Source organism: Pongo abelii, chromosome 13 (genome assembly GCF_028885655.2).
Source record: "Pongo abelii isolate AG06213 chromosome 13, NHGRI_mPonAbe1-v2.0_pri, whole genome shotgun sequence".
In the NCBI taxonomy this organism is placed as follows: Eukaryota; Metazoa; Chordata; class Mammalia; order Primates; family Hominidae; genus Pongo; species Pongo abelii.
The window spans coordinates 23,402,762-23,424,570 of NC_071998.2; the positions used below are offsets into that span (position 1 = coordinate 23,402,762).

The 21,809-nt window shown below is 47.5% G+C and overlaps 2 protein-coding genes across 22 annotated transcripts in view; one reads left to right on the top strand and one right to left on the bottom strand.

The window, feature by feature from the left end:
• Positions 1–3,502, bottom strand: part of DNAI1 (dynein axonemal intermediate chain 1) — a 60,089-nt gene extending 56,587 nt beyond the window's left edge. For 3 of the 9 annotated variants that reach the window (XR_008510081.2, XM_054521009.2, XM_063713962.1), the window contains exon 1: positions 3,212–3,464. Coding sequence is in view for 8 of the 9 variants with exons in the window: in XM_054521009.2 (XP_054376984.2) it covers positions 3,212–3,259 (48 nt within the window). In the remaining variant the exon portion in view is untranslated. Of the gene's footprint in view, positions 1–3,211 lie in introns of all 9 variants that reach the window. The other 6 variants (XM_054521013.2, XM_024252203.3, XM_054521011.2 and 3 more) reach the window with 4 other exon arrangements.
• A 155-nt stretch (positions 3,503–3,657) lies between these two features.
• The window catches only part of FAM219A (family with sequence similarity 219 member A), a 60,611-nt gene continuing 42,459 nt past the window's right edge, over positions 3,658–21,809 (top strand). For 2 of the 13 annotated variants that reach the window (XM_024252206.3, XM_063713971.1), the window contains exon 1: positions 3,658–4,063. In XM_024252206.3, the coding sequence (XP_024107974.2) occupies positions 4,004–4,063 (60 nt within the window). In that variant the 5' untranslated portion in view covers positions 3,658–4,003. The remainder of the gene's footprint in view (positions 4,064–21,809) is intronic. The other 11 variants (XM_024252205.3, XM_024252208.3, XM_024252207.3 and 8 more) reach the window with 9 other exon arrangements.

A 21,809-nucleotide genomic window follows, 5' to 3' on the forward strand; every position in this document is an offset into this window, starting at 1 on the left:
TATCACTTTCTAGGAAGTGAGGGCAGTTCAGTTTGCTGGGATTGTGGAATTTTCATAGAGAAATGGTGAAGTTTGAAGTAGGATGGGTAGCAAAGGCAAGACCAGGCAGGGTGGCAAAGGCCATACCAAGCAAACTGGACTTTTGGAACTTTATCCTGAGAGCAACAGGGAACTAAAAGGCCACTAGTGGAGTGATATGAACAAATGGAATTTAAACTCCTCTCTATCCTCTAACAAACCCAACCCTGATCTTCCCTCACCCCTGGCAACCCAGTCCTACCTACCTCCTCCCTGAAGCCTTTCTGCTGCTCTAACCTGCAGGCCTCTCTCCCCTTCATCCCTAGGGATCCCATCCTCCTTTATCTTTTTCTGCCTGTGTTCTGTCTCCCCCATTTAACTGAATTCCCAGAGGACAGGGACAACTTCTCAAACATCTCTAGGACATCCCTCACCTGATTAGCACTGACTCAAATTGGTCTTCACTGAGGCAAGAAAATGATAAATACAACCTAGCACAACCCAACCTTTTCTCACAACCCACACGCCAATATTTACTCTGAACTAAAACAACCCTTCCCTCCATGGAGCAGTGCTGATGCGTACGGGGCCAGTTGACCCAGTTTTTTCTGCTTTCTGTCTGCTGTCACCTCTCCCTGCTCTCAGTGTAACTAGTCTCTAATGTCTCCCTAATGGGCTAGAGAAACCCATCCCCAAGCTTGTTCAAACTGCAAGTTGCTAGAAAAGATAAATCGAATCTGTAATGACAGAAAGCAGATCTGTGGTTACCTAGGCAGGCCAGGGGTGGGGCATAGGAGGTGGGATGGGGCATAGGAGGTGGGATGAGGCACGGGGAACTTCTTGGAATAGAGAAAGTATCCTATATCTTGAGTGTGGTGGTGGTTTATACGTGTGTAAATTTGTTAAAATTTGTCAACACGTACAACTAAAATGGTACATTCTATTATATGTAAACCAAACCTCAATAATGTTCATTTTAAAAGCAAACTCCTGGGGCGCGGGGGCTCACCCCTGTAATCCCAGCACTTTGGGAGGCCTAGGCCTGTGGATCACCTGAGGTCAGGAGTCCGAGACCAGCCCGACCAATATGGTGAAACTCCGCCTCTACTAAAAATACAAAAATTGGCTGGGTGCGGTGGCCCACACCTGTAATCCCAGCACTTTGGGAGGCCAAGGCGGGCAGATCACGAGGTCAGGAGACCAAGACCATCATGGCTAACACGGTGAAACCCTGTCTCTACCAAAAATACAAAAAAATTAGCTGGGCGTGGTGGCAGGCGCCTATAGTCCCAGCTACTTGGGAGGCTGAGGCAGGAGAATGACGTGAACCCAGGAGGCGGAGCTTGCAGCGAGCCAAGATCACACCACTGCACTCCAGCCTGGATGACAGAGCAAGACTCCGTCTCAAAAAAAAAATAAAACTAAACTAAACTAAAATAAAATAAATTAGCCAGGCATGGTGGCGTGTGCCTGTAATCCCAGCTACTTGGGAGGCTGAGACAGGTCCCTTGAATCGGGGAGGTGGAGGTTGCAGTGAGTCGAGATTGCGCCACTGCACTCCACCCTGGGTGACAAGAGCGAAACGCCGTCTCAAAAATAAAAAATACAAAAGTAAAAAATAAATAAAAGCAAACTGCCTGTAAATATAGGGTCAGGAGGCTCAAACACAGTACATGAACTTCAACGTAAAGCCCAACCCCAACATAAAATTAGGGCATGTTCATATGGGACTAGCAGCTTCCCCAAGGCTGCAGAGACCTAAGAAAGTCAGGTCCATCTGCTACAGAAGCCCAGGTAAAAGAGGCAGAGAAGCAAAGGCTAACATGGAGGTGGCCAGACCAAAATATGCAAAGTCATAAGTAGCATGGAGATTGGCTCTCTAAACCTCAATATACCTAGACTTGAGTGGGGTAAATCTGGAATAAATAAATAGAAGTCCTGCTTTCCAGAACTGGAAACTGCACATTAGCCTGAGTGGTAATTCATAAAGGGTTTGGAAAAAGTTCCTGAAGGACTGAGTTGCTTCACCACAGAAGACTCCTTGGGAAACTGGGACTGTCTTGCCTTCCATGGTGATGCTGAGGAAGAAAGCAGAACTCTGTGCTCAGTGGGTTAAGTGGGATGACTCGGGTTTCCTGTGAGAAGGGATGACATCTGTCCAGGTGGTAATAAGAGCATAATGTTCACATAGTTGAATGAATCACAGGAGTGGACCAGGGCCTCGCAGGGAAGAGAGACATATGAGGCTCTAGAAATAGTTGGGGCCAAGTGTTTGGGTTGTGCACTGTGGGGGTGGGGACAGGGATGAGAAAAGGGCCTCTCTCCTCTTCCTCTTTGCCTGCCCTCTCTCTCCTCATAAATCTCCCAGCACAGAAAATAAAATCACACTCCTGCACATAGCCTGTCCTGTATTCTGTTTAGTTCTCTTGCACACCCTCTGTGGGCTCCCAAACAGCAAGGCCTGTGTTCCCACCTAGCCTGGAGCTAGGCACACAGCAAAGGGTTGGATAAAGAATGCATCTGAGGCTGGGCGCAGTGGCTCACGCCTGTAATCCCAGCACTTCGGAAGGTCAAGGTAGGAGGATCGCTTGAGCTCAGGAGTTAGAGACGGGCCTGGGCAACATGGGGAAACCCCGTCTCTACCAAAAATACAAAATTTAGCCGGGCGTGGTGGCCTATGCCTTTGGTTCCAGCTACTCGGCAGGCTGAAGTGGCAGAATCGCTTGCACCCAGGAGGCAGAGGTTACAGAGAGCTGAGATGGCGCCACTGCACTCTAGGCTGGGCTACAGGGCGAGCCTCTGTCTCAAAAAAAAGAAAAAGAAAAATTCCTTTGGGACAAGAATGTGAGGACAAGGAGGAAGGGACTCGTGGGAATGGGGATGGGGAAGTTAAGGAGAATAGACTGGTCAGAATGAGTCCACGGGGTAAAGTGAAGTGAAGAGATGGGAATGGTGGATAAAAGGAGAGAGGTAAGAAACGGTGGGTTGGGGTAGTATGGGAGAGGAGGTCGGGATTAGTGGGAAAGAGTAGGACAGAGTCAGAGGTCAGTGGGAGCACTTGCCAGAGGTCACAGGGGTGAGAAGGCTGGGGTCAACAGAGAAAAGATCAAGGATCAGTAGGAGAGGTATGATTAGTGGTCACTGGCGACGACGAAGGTCAGAGGTCATCAGAAGTAAGGTGTGCGTGCGTTACCTGCTTATGAGGCTGTTTATGGGGAGCCTTCGCAGAAGCAGGAAGCATCTCAACCCTTTGGAGAGCCTACAAAACGCTCCCTCGTCTGAAGACAAAAAGTTTGTCCGTCTCCTTGACCACACACAAGAAATCTGGACTCTCTTCCACTTCAGTTACCAGTCGCAACGGTTCTTTAGGGACAGCCGTCGTTGTGGGTCCCCGTGCCCTTGCAAGATAGAATCCAACTCCCTGACGCGGTTACCCAGCAACCGACCAGCAGCCAAGGCGCAGGCGCTTCTGGCGCGCCCAGCCGGCCCGGAAAGGAGGCGGGGTTGGGCGCGTGGCGAGCGAGTCTCCACTAAGCCCCACCCCCTCAGGAATCACAGCCGGGCGGCCGCGCGCATTCGGAACTCCCGCATGTGGGTGGGGCTGGGGTCCCCAGGCACCGCCTCCTCATGAATAATGCAAGATCCGGGCGGTGTCCCGGACCCGGAAGTGGAGTTGCCGAGTCACCGCAGTGGCTGAGCTGCTGACAGGAGGCGGCGGCGGAGTAGGAGGCGAGGCAAGACCTGCGGCTCGGCCTGGCCACAGCCGCGGTAGTGCTAGGCAAGTCCACGGAGTCACGCCGGCCTCAGCCAGTCTGCGAACCTCTCGCCCCCGCCCACCCCTGCATCCGCCCGGCCCCTGCCCGCCCGACTGGTCCGGGTAGGCCTAGTCTGCACCACCCGCCGGGCTCCTGGGGCCGCCGCCCCGCGCGGTCCCGTCGGCGTCCCCGGCCGCGCCCGGCCCCTGGCCCGCTCGCCCGCCGGCACCATGATGGAGGAGATCGACCGGTTCCAGGTGCCCACCGCGCACTCGGAGATGCAGCCGCTGGTGAGGGGGCGGGCGGCGGGCAGGCCAAGGCCGGGAGGGGGCGTCGCTTGAGGGGGAGGGAGGGAATCAGGCCGGGGGGATCGTGCGGAGGGGCGCCATCGGATGGGGCAAAGAGATCCCTGAAAACGTATTGCCGGGGGACGGGGACTTGCAGGACAAGAAAACCGTGGGAGAATATGCTGGATGAGAGCAAAGGGACCTGTAAGGGCGGAGGGCACCGTTGGTGGAAGCAGAGCACCGTCGGATGGAACGGAGGGGGCACAAAGGTGCACACCGCTAGTGGAGGCCCATAGCCGGGACTGGCGAGGGAACTGCCATGGGGCACCGCCGGCGGCAGGCCCAGGGGGCTGGGATGGGAGGTGGGGAGGCGTTTAGTCCTAGAGGCCTGTGATGCTTAGGGCGGGGGAGCCGTCAGGCTAAGAGAGATTGAGAATCAGCTTTTAGAAGAGGAGGGGCCTGCCCGCCCGTCCGCTGGATATACCGACAGGAACGCCGGGCCGGGGCGAGGGACCCAGTGGGGGAAGGTGGTTGGTGCAGAACCTGGGAATTCCGTTCTCCGGTGGGGAGCGCAGGCAGACCAGGCTGGGGGCATCTAAACCGGGAAGGAGAGCGGCGACCAGATGGGGAATCGGGGTGCAGATGAGAGTGCTTGGGAACCGACGGGAGAGGAAGTGGGGTCGCGCTGGAGCTGCCTGTGCCCACTGGTTGGGAAGAGCCCCCATCATCTTAGGCCTACGTGCCTGAAGTCCTTGCTGGGCGCGGATCCTGCCGCCTGTCCGCGGTCCCGGAGTCAGGGAGGAATGATGTCATCGCTGCTGGCGCGGAGGGAATGGAAGGGGGAGGGCAACTCGGGTGCACCGAGGCTAGGCGTAAGGGAGACCATGCTTGCTGGCCACCGCCCAGGGGGCTACCTGACCTCACTTGTCTGTCAGGCAACCGGGTGGGAGACGTGGAGGCCTAGCCAGCTCGTATAGCGAGCGGGGAAGAGAGGGAATGTCTAGGCTGTGTTCGCTTTATCCCCCTGGAGCCTGAGCTGGAATTGGAAGGAGGCAAGGTGGGCTACAAACCCGAAAGTGTGGATGCCCCATTTCTCTGAGCTGTGCTGGCTGGAGCAGAGCTGAGTTCTCCAAGTTCTGAAGTTCTGCTTCTGTGTTAGGCAGGGTGGCCAGAAACAGGTCTACCCTTAGGCCTATAACCCCCTGGCTGACAGATGTGCTTTGTAGCTTCCTGGGCGAGTAACCTACCCATTACAGCAGCCAAGATGGGCCTTGGCAGGGACCTATCACCACCTTTTTGTCACACCTTTTGGGGGATGGTAGAGAGAATCATTAGTGGCCACTTAGCAGGAGACAAAAGGCTTTTTCCCCCTTTCATGACTACTTAGACAGTTCTAAGAGCCAAAACAAAGAAATTTTACAGAAGCATACAATATTAAACCAGAGAGAGGTGTTACAGGACTTTTTCCTAGCCTCATGCCATCATTGGATTATTTGGGAGCCAGATAATCCTGGAGAGAAGTCCATCCCATGAACTTAAAGAAGGACTTTGGGCTGGCTGAAGATAATTTTCCTTTTTGAGTTCTCTTTCTAGCTAACCTGGCTTGTCAAACTAGATTGCCCTTCCAGTTCTAAGCATCTAATCAAGAATCAAAATAGAGGGTGGATGAAGGAAGAGGAGGTTCAAGTGTGTCAGGAACAGGAAGCAATGAGTTGTTTCTTGTCTCCCATCTGGGGTTCCCAAAAAGGGAGGAAATAGCTGTTCAAGGAAAGGGGAGAAGAAATAGAGCCACCAGGCTGTCTCAGTTGTCCTTGGTGCTTCTGTTATTGCCTGAAATTCTGAATAGTGGTTTGGCTGGGTAGAGAACTCTTGAGCTGCTTCCGGTCTGTGTGGCCCTAGAGTTGGAGAAGTATCTGTGGCAAGGAGGCACTTAGAAAAGCTCTGACTGCCTTCGGACATTTTTAACTGCTAAAGTCACCCTTGTCTGCAAGAGAATACTTTTTTTTTTTTTTTTTGAGACAGCGTCCCTCTCTGTCACCCAGGCTAGAGTGCAGTGGCACGATCTTGGCCCACTGCAACCTCCACCTCCTGGATTCAAGCGATTCTCCTACCTCAGCCTCCCAAGTAGCTGGGATTATAGGCCCCTGCCACCACGCGTGGCTAATTTTTGTATTTTTAGTAGAGACAGGGTTTCGCCATGTTGGCCAGGCTGGTCCTGAATGCCTGACCTCAAGTGGTCTGCCCGCCTCGGCCTCCCAAAATGCTAGGATTACAAGAGTGAGCTGCTATGCCCGGCCTGAGAATACCTTATTGAGGTTGAGTGAGGGCCTTACGGAAATAGCAATATAGTCATCCTCATTTGAGGGTCATAGACATTGCCCCGCTTCCTGACCTCTGTCCCCAGGTTGTATTCCAGAGGCACCTCAAAACCCTTTAAATACCCTGTGTATTGCTGAGACCAGCAGAATCTTGTGTGATGTTTCTTCAGGAGTCTTCATTTTGGGGCATAAAGAATTAAGATAGTCCAGCCTGGGAAACACAGTGAGACTCCATCTCTACAAAAATATTTAAAATTAGCTCAGCATGGTGCTGCATGCCTGTAGTACCAGCTACTCAGGAGGCCGAGGCAGGAGGATTGCTTGAGCCCAGGAGGTTGAGGCTGCAGTGAGCCATGTGCCTACTACTACATTCCAGCCTGGGCAACAGAGCAAGACTCTGTCTCAGAAAAAAAAAAAAAAAAAAAATCAAGATAGCATATCATAGAGGTAAAGGGCAAAAAAGAGGGCAAAATGGCTCTTTAAGGGTATTTGGATAGGCCATAAAAACCAGGGTCCCAGGCTCAGACTTAGCTATGACCTATTTCATTTTTTTGCCATTTATTGAGACCTCTAGGAAGTCTCTCCTCCTTCCTAGATTGTTTTTTCATTTATGAGATGAAGACAAACTATCTCTTTAAAGTTTAAACAATAGCTCCTCATTCTCCCTTCTAAAGAATACCACAGAGACCTGATATCATTGATTCAGCAATTGATTTACCAAATAATTATTGAGCATCTGCTCTGTCCCAAATATTAAACTGAGTATTAGGGATAGAGTAGTTAGCAACACAGACACAGATGTGACCCTGCTCTTGAGCCCACAGTTTGTCAAAGTTTGTTTCTCTTGCTCACTCTCTTAGTGTGATCCTCCACTGAGGGCAGAGGAGGGGCTGACTCATTAAGCCCCAAGGGAGCCAGGCAATGCTGGTGTCATCATCATTGCCCCTTTCTGGACCAAGCTGTATGGATAGAGGCTTGTCACATGGGCGCCATCATCAAATAACTCTCCCCATCCCATAGTGATGGGAAGAATCCAGAGGCCATTGCCTACTTGGAAAGATAAACTCTAGGGGGAGCACATCTTTATTTTTTTAATTATTTAATTGAAAGAGAAACTCAGGCTTGAAAAGAAGGCCTGGGGGCGTGGCAGAACTGAGAGAGAAGGCAGCCAGCAGATCTGGGTGTTTCCAAGGTGCTAATTTAAGCATTAGATCTCAGCTAGTGGGAGGAAGAGGAGGAGATCCCTGCCCTGTTATTGCTGCTGCTGTTGTCACAGCTGCATGGAGCCTCCTGTCTCTGGTGGGAGTTTGCCTGAAAGGAGTGGCTTCCCTCCTTTCCCCATCACACCAATTATTTAATTGGCCTTGTTGCAACTCAGCAGCTGAACCAGGCCCGGTCTATCTCTGAGAGCTCCCCAGGGTCTCTTCCTGTCTCCTTTTTTTTTTTTCTCTTTTGAGACGGAGTCTCGCTCTGTTGCCCAGGCTGGAGTGCAGTGGCGTGATCTCTGCTTACTGCAACCTCTGCCTCCAGGGTTCAAGTGATTCTCCTGTCTCAGCCTCCTGAATAGCTGGGACTACAGGCGCACACCACCACGCCCAGCTAATTTTTGTATTTTTAGTAGAGACAGGGTTTCACCATGTTGGCCAGGATGGTATTGATCTCTTGACCTCATGATCTGCCCGCTTTGGCCTCCCAAAGTGCTGGGATTACAGGCGTGAGCTGCCGCACTCGGCCTCCTGTCTTCTTATGAAAGGAGTGAGAGCTCCTCTTAGAGACCTATCCACCGGACTCCATTCCTGCTGTATCTATCTTTCAGACAATCCTGAGTGTTTCTGAGCACAGATTCTCCCAAAGAAACTGCCAGGGATAGGCACATTTTGTGTGTCAGCTCTGTGTCTGAGCCATACACCTCACTGATTTAGAGAAGTTCCCAGCAGCCCAAGGCTCTCTGTTGATCAGTTGGGTTGAGTTTGGTATATTGTTTGTATGAGCAACAGGGATAGGCTCTCTGGCCCTATTGTCTGTCTGCTCAGCTTGTTGGTGCAGCCGCACAGTCTATGTCTTCTCTTCGGCTGCAATTGGAGAGGAAGAGATTTGTTGTAAGAACAAATGGAGCTTTTAAGCACTTAATTGTGTCAGGCAACACCCTGCCTCCTGTGCTCTCAGGGACCAAAGAGACTTAAAGAATGGCAAATAGCACCAGATAGGGTCTCTGCACAGCTGAAAGAACTGTTACTCTAGCCTCACTGAAACCAGGTTATCGGTTAACTCATTTGTTTAGTTCACGAGCATCTACTCAGATCAGGTACTTTAAGGATACAGGGACAAGTAAGATCTCTCCAGTGGGTGGCCAAGAGAAGGATGGGCTCAGATGGCTATAGGAAGGTTTTTAGATATATGTCAAAAAGAGTAGAGATCAATGAAGTGTCATGAGAAAGAGTGACACCCTCCTTTGGGAGAGAGTGAGGAATGCTGAGATTCTGACTCTTTGACTACACGAGCTTGGGAAGGAGTTTCAGACTCCTACTGCTTCCTGACACTCAGGGATGGATGGGGATGGTCAGGACAGGACATTAATTCAGTGGGTAGGCCACAGTGGCTCCTGAAAGTGGTGGAGAGAACATTATAAAGATAGCAAGTAGCCACTGTGGAAAACTGACCTATATATATTCTATGTTCTGGGCGCCTTAAGTTGCCTCCTTGTGGTCAGATGACTTTTCAATTTAAGGGTGGATTCTCCTAGTGGATCCATGTGGCTCATGACCCAGCAGTATTTCTCAGGCTCCTGGGCAGAGGCACCCTTCTTTCCTGCCCTATATTACAAACTGAGGATCAGGTTTGTTCAAGCCTGCAGCTCCTTACTACTCATCTCCTCATCAAACAAACACCAAGTAAGAACCTATTCTCTGCTAGATGTTGTTCTGGGCTCAATAGCACAGAATTTTGCTCCAGGGAGATGCACAGTCTAGAACTCAGATTGAGGCACTATAGAATAGTGAGCACTGCAAGAGAAGAACCAGGCCCAGGAGCGCCAAATGAAAGCAGGAAGGGCTCTCATCGAGTGGTCAGGGAAGGCTTCACAGAGGCCCTAGGAACTGGCCATAGGAAGAGTACTAGAAGCTTGGCAAACTGACAAAATGAGGCTAAGCCAAGAAAGGGCATGGAAGAAGAAACAAAGGAGTGCATTTGGAATAAATGAAGAGTTATAATTAAGGGAATAACATGATCAAATCTGAGTTTAGGTTAGTGGTGGATGAGAGATTGGAGAAGATGAGATTGGAAGTTGGAAAATGAATACAGACCTGGGTGTAATAATTCTACTAGGAGATAATGAAGGCCTACAGAAGCAGAGAAACACGATAGGACAGATACACAGATACTAATAAGGTGGAATAGGCAGGATATGATATCTGTTGGGAGGTGGAATGGAGAGGTAGAGAGTTAAGGATGACTCTCAAGTTTGTGGCATGGACACCTGGATGGAGGAAGAGACCATCATCACCTCGGGAAACTCAGAAGCCCATGTACCTTTTGGTCTCAGGGACTTCTTATAACAGAGAAGGCTGCTGTTTTCCTTTGCTCTACTGCTGAAGCTACATTCTTGGGGTTATGAGGAACCCAGAAGTCCTAGAAAACCAAAGGTCAGAGTGGCACTTGTCCCCACTCTGCCTCAAAAGGGCTGCTGAGAAACATGCTCATCTGCCAGTGAATACTTCTCCCCTGCAACCTGCTTTGATGAATTCAAGGGAATTGGTAGCAGCAAGGAGCCATAGTGGGTTTTGTTGTTGTTATTTTCTTTCCAGTAGCACTTTGATGAAGAAAAAATAAAATCCTTTGTTGTCTAAGTGCTTTATGTTGCAGCTTCTGGCTTTGCCTTTTACCATCATTCTAGTCAAATCGATGGGTTTTTTTCTGACTGATTGAGCTGGGCTCTTTCACTGATTCCTTCTGGAATGGATATATGTATTACTACATCACTGCAAGATGTCAAAATGGAAAAGGACACATACTTTCCTTTTCTGAGACCAGCCTGAAAAGCTGCAGTTGGGTGGAAGCAGAGCCCAAGCGTTTCTTCCAGGCAAGGTGTACCAAAGGAGCAGAATTCTGGGGTGAGATCACTCAGAGGTCACTTGGCTTCTCAGAGGTCCCAGTGTGGCCTCTGTGGGTAGGTGCTTCTGTGGTAGCTGGGGTTCAGGCTGAGTCATTCCCAGCCCCAGCTGCCTGCTGCCCTTGACTGCCTATATAGCCCAGAGTGAGCAGAAATGGAAAACAGCCTTCTTCACTCAAACCTGATTAGTCTCAGGGACCCTCTCACCTCCTTAAAAAGGCAGGTGGAGCCTCGTGTCTGGAAAGGGAACATGGGAAATTTAGCTTCTTGGGCTTAGCTGCTTCGTGCTTTCCTAGAGACCTGGAAGAACTGGTTCAGGGAGCTCCAGAGCATGTGAGAAGGGGAGAATTGGGCTGAGGCAGATAACCATAGGTGCTGGTTGAAGGAAGCAAGAGGTGTGGCTCAGCAGGGTCCCAAGTCATTGTTTCTTAAGGAGGCTCTGATGGGAATCTGGCTTTCTGGGCAGGAGAAAGGAAGGAAGGAAGGAGGGGAACCAACTCTGGATTTGAGTCTGCTCTGGAGTTTAGAAATTGGCACATGATCCACAGGCCTCACTGTGGGACAGCCAAATCAACTTCTGGCTGCAGGGAGGGACTCTGGAGTAGGGAAGTCATCTAGGAAAGAGGCCTGTAGCGTCTGGCCTGGGAGAGAGGGTAGACACACGCCCGCAGGAGTTTCCTCCTAGGCTTTACATTCTCAGGAGAGAGTTCAAGTAAATCTGTACTTGTATTTGTTGTTATTATTGTTATTCAGAGATAGCAAATTGAGGATCGGATGGTTTGGTTATTGAAGGTCAATTTTAAGTTTCTGTGATGGTGGTGAGGTATGTGAGTGCATGCAAGAGGGGACATACAGCTATGAATGGTGTCTTCTGAATGACCATTCCAGCCCTAAGTCTAAACATATGACAAGAGGCCACACCCAGGCAGAAACAAGACCAGTGATTGTGGCTCCTTGCCTGGTTTTGCCTGATTTGGCCATCAGATTCTTGGCTGTTATAAGCAGAGTACATCCCATCTATCGAGAACAATACCTGAAGGAGCATTTTAAGATTTATTGAATTGGCCAGGCGCGGTGGCTCACGCCTGCAATCCCAGCACTTTGGGAGGCCGAGGTGGGTGGATAACCAGGTCGGGAGTTCAAGAACAGCCTGGCCAAGATGGTGAAATCCCGTCCCTACTAAAAATACAAAAATTAGCCGGGCATGGTGGTGGCCACCTGTAATCCCAGCTACTCGGGAGGCTGAGGCAGAAAATTGCTTGAACCCAGGAGGCGGAGGTTGCAGTGAGCTGAGATTGTGCCGCTGCACTCTAGCCTGGGTGACAGAGCAAGACTCCGTCTCAAAAAAAAAAAAAGATTTATTGAATTAACTACATGCAAACTGTGGAGTGAGAACCACATATATTTCACTATGTAGTTAAACATAATTATGTACAAGGTATAAATTATAGTTCCCCCCATTTTTTTTTTTTTTTTTTGAGACAGGGTCTCTGTCACTGAGGCCAGAGTGCAGTGGCTTAATCTTGGCTAACTGCAACCTCCGCCTCCCAGGCTCAAGCGATCCTCCCGCCTCAGCCTCCTGAGTAGCTGGGACTACATTCACGCGCCACCATGCCCAGCTAATTTTTTGTATTTTTTTGTAGAGAAGGGGTTTCGCCATGTTGCCTAGACTGGTCTCAAACTCCTGAGCTCAAGCTATCTATTCACCTTGGCCTCCCAAAGTGCTGGGATTACAGGTGTAAGCCACCACCCCTGACCTAGTTCCCATATTAATTTCCCATTTTGTCCTTATGAAGGAATTGGTGAAGCCCTTGGCCACACACCATGCATGGTTTAGACCAGCATTTCCTATAGTAGTCTATTAGGAATATTGATCCTTTGGGATGCTTCATGGGGGAAAAAGACTCCGTAGAAAAATTTCTTTGGGAAAGACTATATGCTCTATCCCATCACAATGCCCACTGACATTTTAAAGGCTCTGAGATGTCCTACAGTAAAGGAACCTTTTCAACTTTAATTCAATGTTTCCCAAGCTTATTTAACTATAGAACCTTTTTTCATGTTACATCTGTTAACATCTTACAGAACCAATGTGTTTCATGGAAAATACTCTTTGGAAAACTTTAGCTTAGAAATCAGTATCTGTGCTGATCCAGTCTAGATTTACAGTCTTCCTAGTTCTTTTAAATGTCTTTTATAACCCACACCATTTTGCCCTATGCTAGTTAGTGTCTAATGGGATGTTGCTGATTTGTTTCAGGGTCTGAACTTGCTGCTATCAGTAGGAAGCCCTTGGTGAACTTTGGTTAGGTGCACAGGCAAATACCAAGTGCCTTGTTTTTCTCATAATATTTCTAAGGGAGTTTTATTTCCCTTACGTCCCTCTACCAAATGCTAGTTTGATGCTTATTTTTTTTGGACAGCTTTATTGAGATATAATTTATATATTGTACACATTAGCCATTTAGTACTTTACTTTTTTTTTTTTTTGAGACACAGTTTCACTCTGTCTCCTAAAGCCTTGACCTTCCCAAGCTCAGGTGATCCTCCCACCTCAGCCTCCCAAGTAACTAGGACTACAGGTGCGCACCACCATGCCCAGCTAATTTTTGTTTTTTTCTGGTAGAGATGGGGTTTCGCCATGTTGCCCAGGTTGGTCTCAAATTCCTGTGCTCAAGAGATCCACCTGCCATGTCCTCCCAAAGTGCTAAGATTATAGGTGTGAGCCACTGCAGCCAGCTAGTACTTTACTTTTAAACCAGTGTGGCTATCCCATGGCTGAGTTGTTGTTTTTTTTTTTCAATAGTTTTTGGGGAACAGGTGGTTTTTGGTTACGTGGATAAGTTCTTTGGTGGTAATTTCTGAGATTTTGGTGCACCTGTCACCCAAGCAGTGTACAATGTACCCAACATGTAGTCTTTTATCCTTCACCCTCCTCCCACCCTTCCCCTGTGAGTCCCCAGAGTCCATTATATCATTCTTATGCCTTTGTGTCCTCATAGCTTAGCTCCCACCATGGCCTAGTTCTATTTCTCATTTTTACCTTGGGCTGTGCTCTGTGCTTTTATGTTCTGCCAAGCAGTAGAGAAGATAAAGATAATCCAAATCCTTTATCAGGAACAATCCCATCTCAATTGAGATTTAAGGTGAAAAGTGGATTCCCCGATTAGGGGATGTTTCAGTACTTCCTCTGCAGTATCAATAAATGGTCCCACTGTTCACAACAGCTCAAGAGGCATTCCTGCATAATAATTTTATACCCTCCTACTCCACAGGCTACATAAAGCATGGATGATAAACAGGCATTACCCTTCATGCCAGTGCCCCTTGATCAGTCATTGCTGCCTGAGCATTGTGTTAAGATGGATGCTAAGGCGGAGTCCTGGTTCCATATGAAAGACTGACATGGTTTGGTTGATTTTCCATGTCTGCTATGGTCTTCAGCAGGGGGAACAACAGTTCTAGTATTCTGCTTGCCATCCCAGCGGCCCTGAATCATCATAGTTATCTTGGGCAAAGAACACAGGAAAGGGGAACTCTTGGGGATGTTAGCCAGCCAAGCAATCTGTTTCACTGAGGGGCTAAAGTCTTATGATATGGCTCCTTAAGAAATGAATAAAGGGGCCAGGTGCAGTGGCTCATGCCTGTAATCCCAGTGCTTAGAGAGGCCAAGGCGGGAGGATTGCTTAAGGCCATGAATTCGAGACCAGCCTGGGCAACATAGTGAGACCCTGTCTCTACAAAAAATTAAAAAGTAGCCAGGCATGATGATGCATGCCTGTAGTCCTAGCCATTAGGGAGGCTGAGGTGGGAGGATGGCTTGAGCTCGGGAGTTCGAGGCTGCAATGAGCTATAATTGCACCATTACACTCTAGCCTAGGCAACAAAGCAAGACCCTGTCTTAAAAAAAAAAAAAAATGAAGAAAACTTTTTTTCTACTTGATCTTCAGCATTGGTTTCTGAAGTATTGAATTAATATTAAAGTTTAAAATCCTTTTGAAATAAATAGGCCAGGTGAGAGGGAGTAACCTTGACTCTGCTGAACAGATAAGAGGGGGAAAGAAGCAGATTCGGGGAAAGAAGCAGATTCAGGAAAAGATCTCATGAATTTCATATGAGTGGTTGGCCACACTTAATATGAAATTATAAGCCCTTGACCAAAGAAGCAAGAAGGAATAGGCTACAAGAAGAGACTCATAAGCCAGAAGTTACTGGCGAGGAAAGGCCCTATTATCGGTTATACAGCCTTAGCGCTCTTTTGTTTACCCAGGCTAAATAGGCCTGCTTTTTCCTTTTACCATTTCCTGGGACACTGGCTTCCAAATGCCCAGTCATCCTAATTGCCCAAGTGGATACTTTTACGTTTCTCACCCCTGAAACTGAACACAGAGCTGTACATGTGATCTGCACAGCGTAGATTATTGTGGGACTGCCACTACCCATAATATTGATATTGTACTTCTATTATTGTCAGTTGAGCTTCCATGATCATATTTAATGGCCATACCTATTGTTATATTGAACTCGGAACATATCTGGAACAGAGTAGCCCTTTCCCTTAGCAGTGTAAAATCAAGGCAAGGACCTGGAATCACATCTTGAGCTAGGCTTACTGCCAATACAGGTAACAGTACACTGAGGATAGTGAGATGATGGTTCCACATTTATTAGAAACTACACTACATGTGTGTAATGTGACTCTTATTCTCAGAAAGGTAGCTGGCTGAATTCAGCAAGACAGAATTTGAATAGGAATCTAGGGAGGCTGTGTGATTGGAGCAGGTAGGGACCTTTAAAGAGAGCTAGTGCTTGAGTGGACAGAAAGCTTAATATAAGTCCACTATATAACAAAGCTAATGTGCTGTTGGACTACATTAATAGAAGCATGGAATTCAGTTCCTAGGAGGTAATCATCCTAGTCTGCCCTATTCTGTACTGGTCATCACCATCTGAAGTCCTCCATTCTGTACTGATATCATCATTCAAGAGATTGGGTGACTAGAATAATGAAAGGAGTCAAAACCATGTCATGTGAGAATAGCTGGAAGAACTGAGCTGTTTGGCCTATGAATAAGCAGTCTCAGAGAAAGCATTTTAAGGTTTTCAAATACCTAAAGGACTGGGATTAGGCAAGAAAAGGAGGATAGTCTTCATGTTATCTGTAGCTTCACAGGGAGAACCAGAACCATGGTGGGAATGTGAATGTGTTCTTACCTCACATTCTCTACGGTAGCAGTTCTTAAACTGGGCCAGAGGCCAGGGCACCAGGAAGACACACTGCTCTGTGCAAATGTCCTAGTCCTTCCAAAGTAGGTGCTAGGAATAATATTCTAGCAGTAAACATGGCTCTGTTATGTGTGTGTACTATAAACGTGTCCAAGAATCCACCGTGGAACTTAGCACAAGCAGCACTTTTCTAGTTTTCTGTGAATAGGTGTTTGCTAATGTTTCCTATATATCAAGGACTGTCACAAAAACACCATCTTCTTTGTGCATCCCTTTCTATCCTTCAGTGAGATGTGAGCTCTCCATTTACCTGTCCTGTGGCCCTAATACCTTGTCATTGTGTAAAGTTTATGGGTACAGTGTCTTATCCCTATCTTTAATTCCCCCTGCCCCGCTTTTTTTGTTTGTTTGTTTGTTTGTTTGTTTGTTTTTGAGACAGAGTCTCGCTCTGTTGCCCAGGCTGGAGTGCAGTGGCACAATCTTGGCTCACTGCAGCCTCTGCCTCCCAGGTTCAAGCAATTCTTCTGCCTCAGCCTTCCGAGTAGCTGGGAGTACAGGTGCGCACCACCACACCCAGCTAATTTTTGTATTTTTAGTAGAGATGGTTTCACCATGTTGGCTAGGGTGGTCTTAAACTCCTGACTTCAAGTGATCTTCTTGCCTCGGACTCCCAAATTGCTGGGTTTACAGGCATGAGCCACTGCACCCAGCCTATCTTTAATTCCTTTTTAAGGTAGGTGAAAATGTTTCCAAAGCACCTGAACCATCTCATTAAGTAGATTAGGAAAATCATTTTGCCCACTTTATAGATCTGCAAGCAGACTCCCAGAAAGGTAAACAGGCTTAGCCATTACCCAGCTGGAGGTTGGCGTGGCCTAGATTAGACCCTCCTTCGCAACTTGGAACCCAATTGAGTTCTTCTACATCAAGCTTGAACTTCTCCACTGGCTTTTGAGGCATCTACACTAGGCTTTTACCCCTCAAAGCTGGCCATACTTGCTATCATTCAAGCCAACTTTCTTTCTAGTAAGTCCAGCCATGTCCTTCACCTTCTTTCATCTATTGGCACCATGAGGCCTCCTCTCCTCTTAACCATTCTCTTCTGCCCATTTCACTCGTACACATTCTTCAGAGAGCAATATAAACTCCCATTCTTCAGAGAGCTTTCCCTGAATATTCTAGTGAGCTCTTAACCAATCCCTAAGCCTCTATAACCTCTAGCACATAACTTTATATAAATGATATTCTGGTTTAGGGTGTCCACTTTAATGTGCCGTGAGTCTTGTCACCCCAACTCCCCTTTGATCTCCTTGGCAGATAGCTTCTACCTCTAGAACTTACAGACTGGTGAAGAAGATGCTTGCTCTTATGAAACAGAACTACAGAAGAATACAGCTGGCTCCTTTAAAGATGAGTAAGAGTCGGGAGGAGGTTGGGAGGTTATTCTAAGGAGGGGAACAGCAAAGACCTAGAGGAGGATGAGTAGGTGAGAATTAGTAGAGTGGAAGCTACATGTTGGGGAATTAAGGGAGATTCAGGGGAATACAGGGATGGGACATTCATTCATTATTCAAATAACATCTTTTGAGCATCTGCTATATGCAAGACACTGAGCCAAACATAGGAAGTAAAATGATGAATAAAGCAAACATGGTACCTACCTTCATAAGCTGGCAATCCAGTAGGAGAGACAGATACTAAACAAAGTGCACAAACACAATTACCAACTATGACAAGTGACAGAAAAGACAAGAAATGCAGTAGGAAAAGAGAGAATAATAAATTATTCTCTTACATTAGATTGTGGATGTCAGGTAAGGCTTCTATGAGAAAGTGATGTTTGAACTCAGACCACAGGATGAGAAGGATTTTGTTCTTACAAGGAGTGACGTGCTCCTGGCTCCCCAGTGGGCAGGGGTCCCTAGCTGAGTTAGCAATCTGAGTTCCTTACAAATTGGCCTTTTCCCATCTTCTCCCTTTGCAGCATTAGGTACATTTTCAGAAGTGAGGGACATAGAATAACATAAGAAGGCCAATCCAGCCCCTCTCCCATTGGTAGCAGAGCTGATAACTGTGCCGTCAGCTTTGTTGTGGGGGCTGGAGAAGCTATTAATGGAGTTGTAAGCTTTAATATTTAATGAGGAAAAAACTTAGCTTTGCTGATGAAGAGCTCCTACTTGAGTCTTCCAACATTATATGACTTGTACACATCCTCCTGGAAATGGAGAAAGTCTCTGGGGATCTTGGAGGAAAGGAAGAGTGCCAGCCTGGATGTCCTGTTCGTAGTGTATCAGGCATATGTTTCTCCTTACCACAAAACCCAAATGTATAGGTCATTCTGTCTGGGGGCAGACTTGCCTCTGATGGGAAAGCCAGTAGCCACATTGGCATGCAAATTGCAGCAGCTGGTGAAAGGGGCCTCCACTGAGCCTCCTATGAATGCCAAAGCTGTTCCCTGAGGATTTTAGCTTCCAGAAAGTCCTCTCAGCTCTCAGCTGACCTGCTGCATCCACCTCTGGCCTAGACGACTCAGTGAAAGGCCAAGTGGGGATAATGATATGGGGAAGTGGTAGTAGCTAGTGGTTTAGGGAAGGGGAGGGAGAATTATGTGGAGTCAGGGAGGGAGACCAAGTTGGGGGTTGGTATTTAATGTAGCAAACATTGGTACCAAAGGGAACCAGTCAGAACCAAGATTTGACCATCTGTTAGCCTCCCTATCAACTTACTGATGGAATCTCATATTTCACATCCTTCATTTGCCATTGGCTCTGATACAGCAGAGAGACAGTCACAGGAAGCTCCCACAGGAGGAACTGGTTTGAGTATGCTTGAGGGGGTGGGGAAATTAGGATAAGCTAGTGGGGGGCACAGGCCTTAGGGCAGGAGCTGTGCACAGCAGTGGTAAGTAGGCTGGGTATATCCTAGCTACTACCACTTTTGTTATGACCTTTGGCCAGCCTCCTAACCTCTTTCAGGCATTTGTAAAATAAATAAGATCATGTATGTGAAAATGAGCTGCAAATTACTATATTATTTCTGGTCTAAGGGTTGATGATAATGAAAGGGTTGCTGATTTCCTTTTTCTGTCCGTGATTCCCAAGGGAACTTTTGTGGGAGAGAGTGAGGAGATGGGTTATTCTTCTCATCACCAAATGAGAAGAGTCTTTGGCCTCCTTGACAGGGCTGTGGTGAGGCCAGGCTGGAGAAGGACCTGCTCTGTGCTTTCACTGATCTCTGGAAGAGATTCCCATTGAGTGGAGCTGGACTGGAGGACCTGCAGAGGGCGGCTGAGTCTGTTAGCAGAGTGGGCCTTCCTGGAGATCCCCACCATTGGTGATAGTGGAGGGTGTCCTACTGCTGTTTCGGTTCCCAAAGGTCAATTTTCAGGGCTCACGAAACATATGAAAAAGTCAACATTGCTATTATTCTCCCCAATGTCAGTGGGCTAGAGGAGGCAGATCCAGATTGCTCACTTCCTTCACATTTTTAAATGGTTTGCCCTGGAAATTTTCAAACACATACCCCCTAGTACTTGTCACCCAACTTCAACAGCTGTCAACACAAGGCTAATCTTATTTCACCCATACCCCACCTACTGGATTATCTTGAATAATTTAATATTTGAATATCTATTTAATGTTTGAATATTTGAATTAAATTTAATAATTTAACATTCAAGATAATCCAGTAGGTGGGGTATGGGTGAATAATCATCTATAACATTATACCATCTCTAAAAATGATAATTTTCTACATAACTACCATTATCACACCATTACTATTTTTAACATAAATACCATTATCACCCCCTAAAAATCCTTTAATTCCTTAACATCATAAAAATCGGTTGGTTGGTTTGAATCTGGCTCACACATTGCATTTGGTTGACATGTCTCTTTTTTTTTTTTTTTTTTTTTTGAGATGGAGTCTCGCTCTGTCACCCAGGCTGGCGTGCAGTGGCGTGATCTCGGCCTACTACAACCTTTGCCTTCCGGGTTCAAGCAATTCTCCTGCCTCAGCCTCCTGAGTAGCTGGGATTACAGGCACGTGCCATCATGCCTGCCTAATTTTCATATTTTCAGTAGAGACAGAGTTTTGCCATGTTTTCCAGGCTGGTCTCGAACTCCTGACCTCAGGTGATCCACCTGCCGCAGCCTCCCAAAGTGCTGGGATTACAGGCGTGAGCCACCATGCCTGGCCTGATATGTCTCTTTTAATCTGTAGTTTCTCCCACCACTTTTTCTTTTCTTGCAATTTATTTGTTAAAACACAAAAACAAAAACCAACAAAAAGTTCAGTCCTTTGTCCTGTAGAGTTTCCCACATTCTGGATTTTGTTGACTGCATCCTTGTGATTTTTTTTATCCTATTCTGCCTCCTGTATTTTTGCAAATTGGTAGTTAGATTTCAAGGTTTGATCAGACTTAAATTCAACTTTTTGTAAAGAATCCTTCTGAGGTGTGATGTGTATGCCACAGTTTACCTTTTGAGGTGTGATGTGTACGTATTTCATACCAGGAAGCACATGACATATGTTTATCCTGTTTTTTGTAGTGTTCACATTGATTCGTGGTGTAGTTAGCCTGATCTCTCCACTATAAAAGTTGGCTAGGCATAGTGGCCTGTAATTCAGCACTTTGGGTGGCCAAGGCAGGAGGATCACTTGAGGCCAGGAGTTCGAAACCAGTCTGGGCAACATAGTGAGACCCCCATCCCCATACAAAAATAATACAAAAATTAGGCATTGTGGCATGCACCTGTAGTCCTAGCTACTTGGGAGGCAGGAGGATTGCTTGAGCCCAGGAGGTCGAGGCTGCAGTGAGCCATGATCGTGCCACTGTACTCCAGCCTAGGTAACAGAGCGAGACCCTGTCTCAAAAATAAAAATAAAAAATAAAAGCCCCCTTCAGCCTTTCACCTAATGTTTTTACAGCTCTTGACTGTCATTGCCTTGATTCATTATTCCATCAGGAATTTCCTTCACATTTGTACAGCAAAGAACCCTGTTAATTCTCTGCCTTCATACCCCACAAGTATCACCTGGTTTCGGGCCCTCTCTCCTTTAGGTCTGCTTCTTCCACCACTGCTCTTATCCTGTACCATCATTTCCTTCCTTATCAGCTCAAGATAGCCCTGGAGTGTCTTCAGACCACGTGTATCCCACCCTGCTTCACTAAGCCCTGTGCTTCTCTGAGGGGAGGGTCCTTACTGAGTGTGTTCTCACTGGGACAGCAGTATCTCACTTCATGAAGCTCCTGCATCTGCTCTCTGAATCTTCCTAGGGCTATGCTTGACTCATACTAGGGAGTAGAAGCAACTGTGATCTTTTCCTCCTCTGGGAGAGAGTTCAGCAAGGGCTGGGTTTATTTTTGCTTCCCACGGATTTCTGAGCAGCCTTCTTCTATGCTGAGGAGGGTCTTACTTGTTTCCTGAGCTTCCTGCCCCAGCCTGGGCTCTGGCAAGGACCCAAGCCTGGTTTCCTGTTTAGCTGGGCTACAAGCCGGGAGAGGTTGGGGGGAGGGATGGGGCAGGCAATTCTACAACTCTTAGGTCCTTTTCTCTTTCCAGCCAAGTTTAAAAACCTATGTGAGAGCCAGGTGTGGTGGCATAAGCCTGGAGTCCCAGCTACTCGAGAGGCTGAAGGAGGATCACTTGAGCCCAGGAGTTAAAGGCTCTAAGTGCTGTACGATCAGGCCTGTGAAGAGCCACTGCACTCTAGCCTGGGCAACATAGTAAGATAACATTTCTTTAAAAATTGGTTTTTTTTTTTTTTTGAGACCGAGTCTCACTCTGTTGCCCAGGCTGGAGGGCAGTGACGCGATCTCGGCTCACTGCAAGCTCCGCCTCCCGGGTTTACACCATTCCTCTGCCTCAGCCTCCTGAGTAGCTGGGACTACAGGCGCCCGCCACCATGCCCAGCTAATTTTTTGTATTTTTAGTAGAGACGGAGTTTCACCGTGTTAGGATGGTCTCGATCTCCTGACCTCGTGATCTGCCCGCCTCGGCCTTCCAAAGTGCTGGGATTATAGGCGTGAGCCACCGCGCCTGGACAAAAATTGTGTTTTTTTAATTAAGAAAAAAAAAACCTGTGAGGGCTA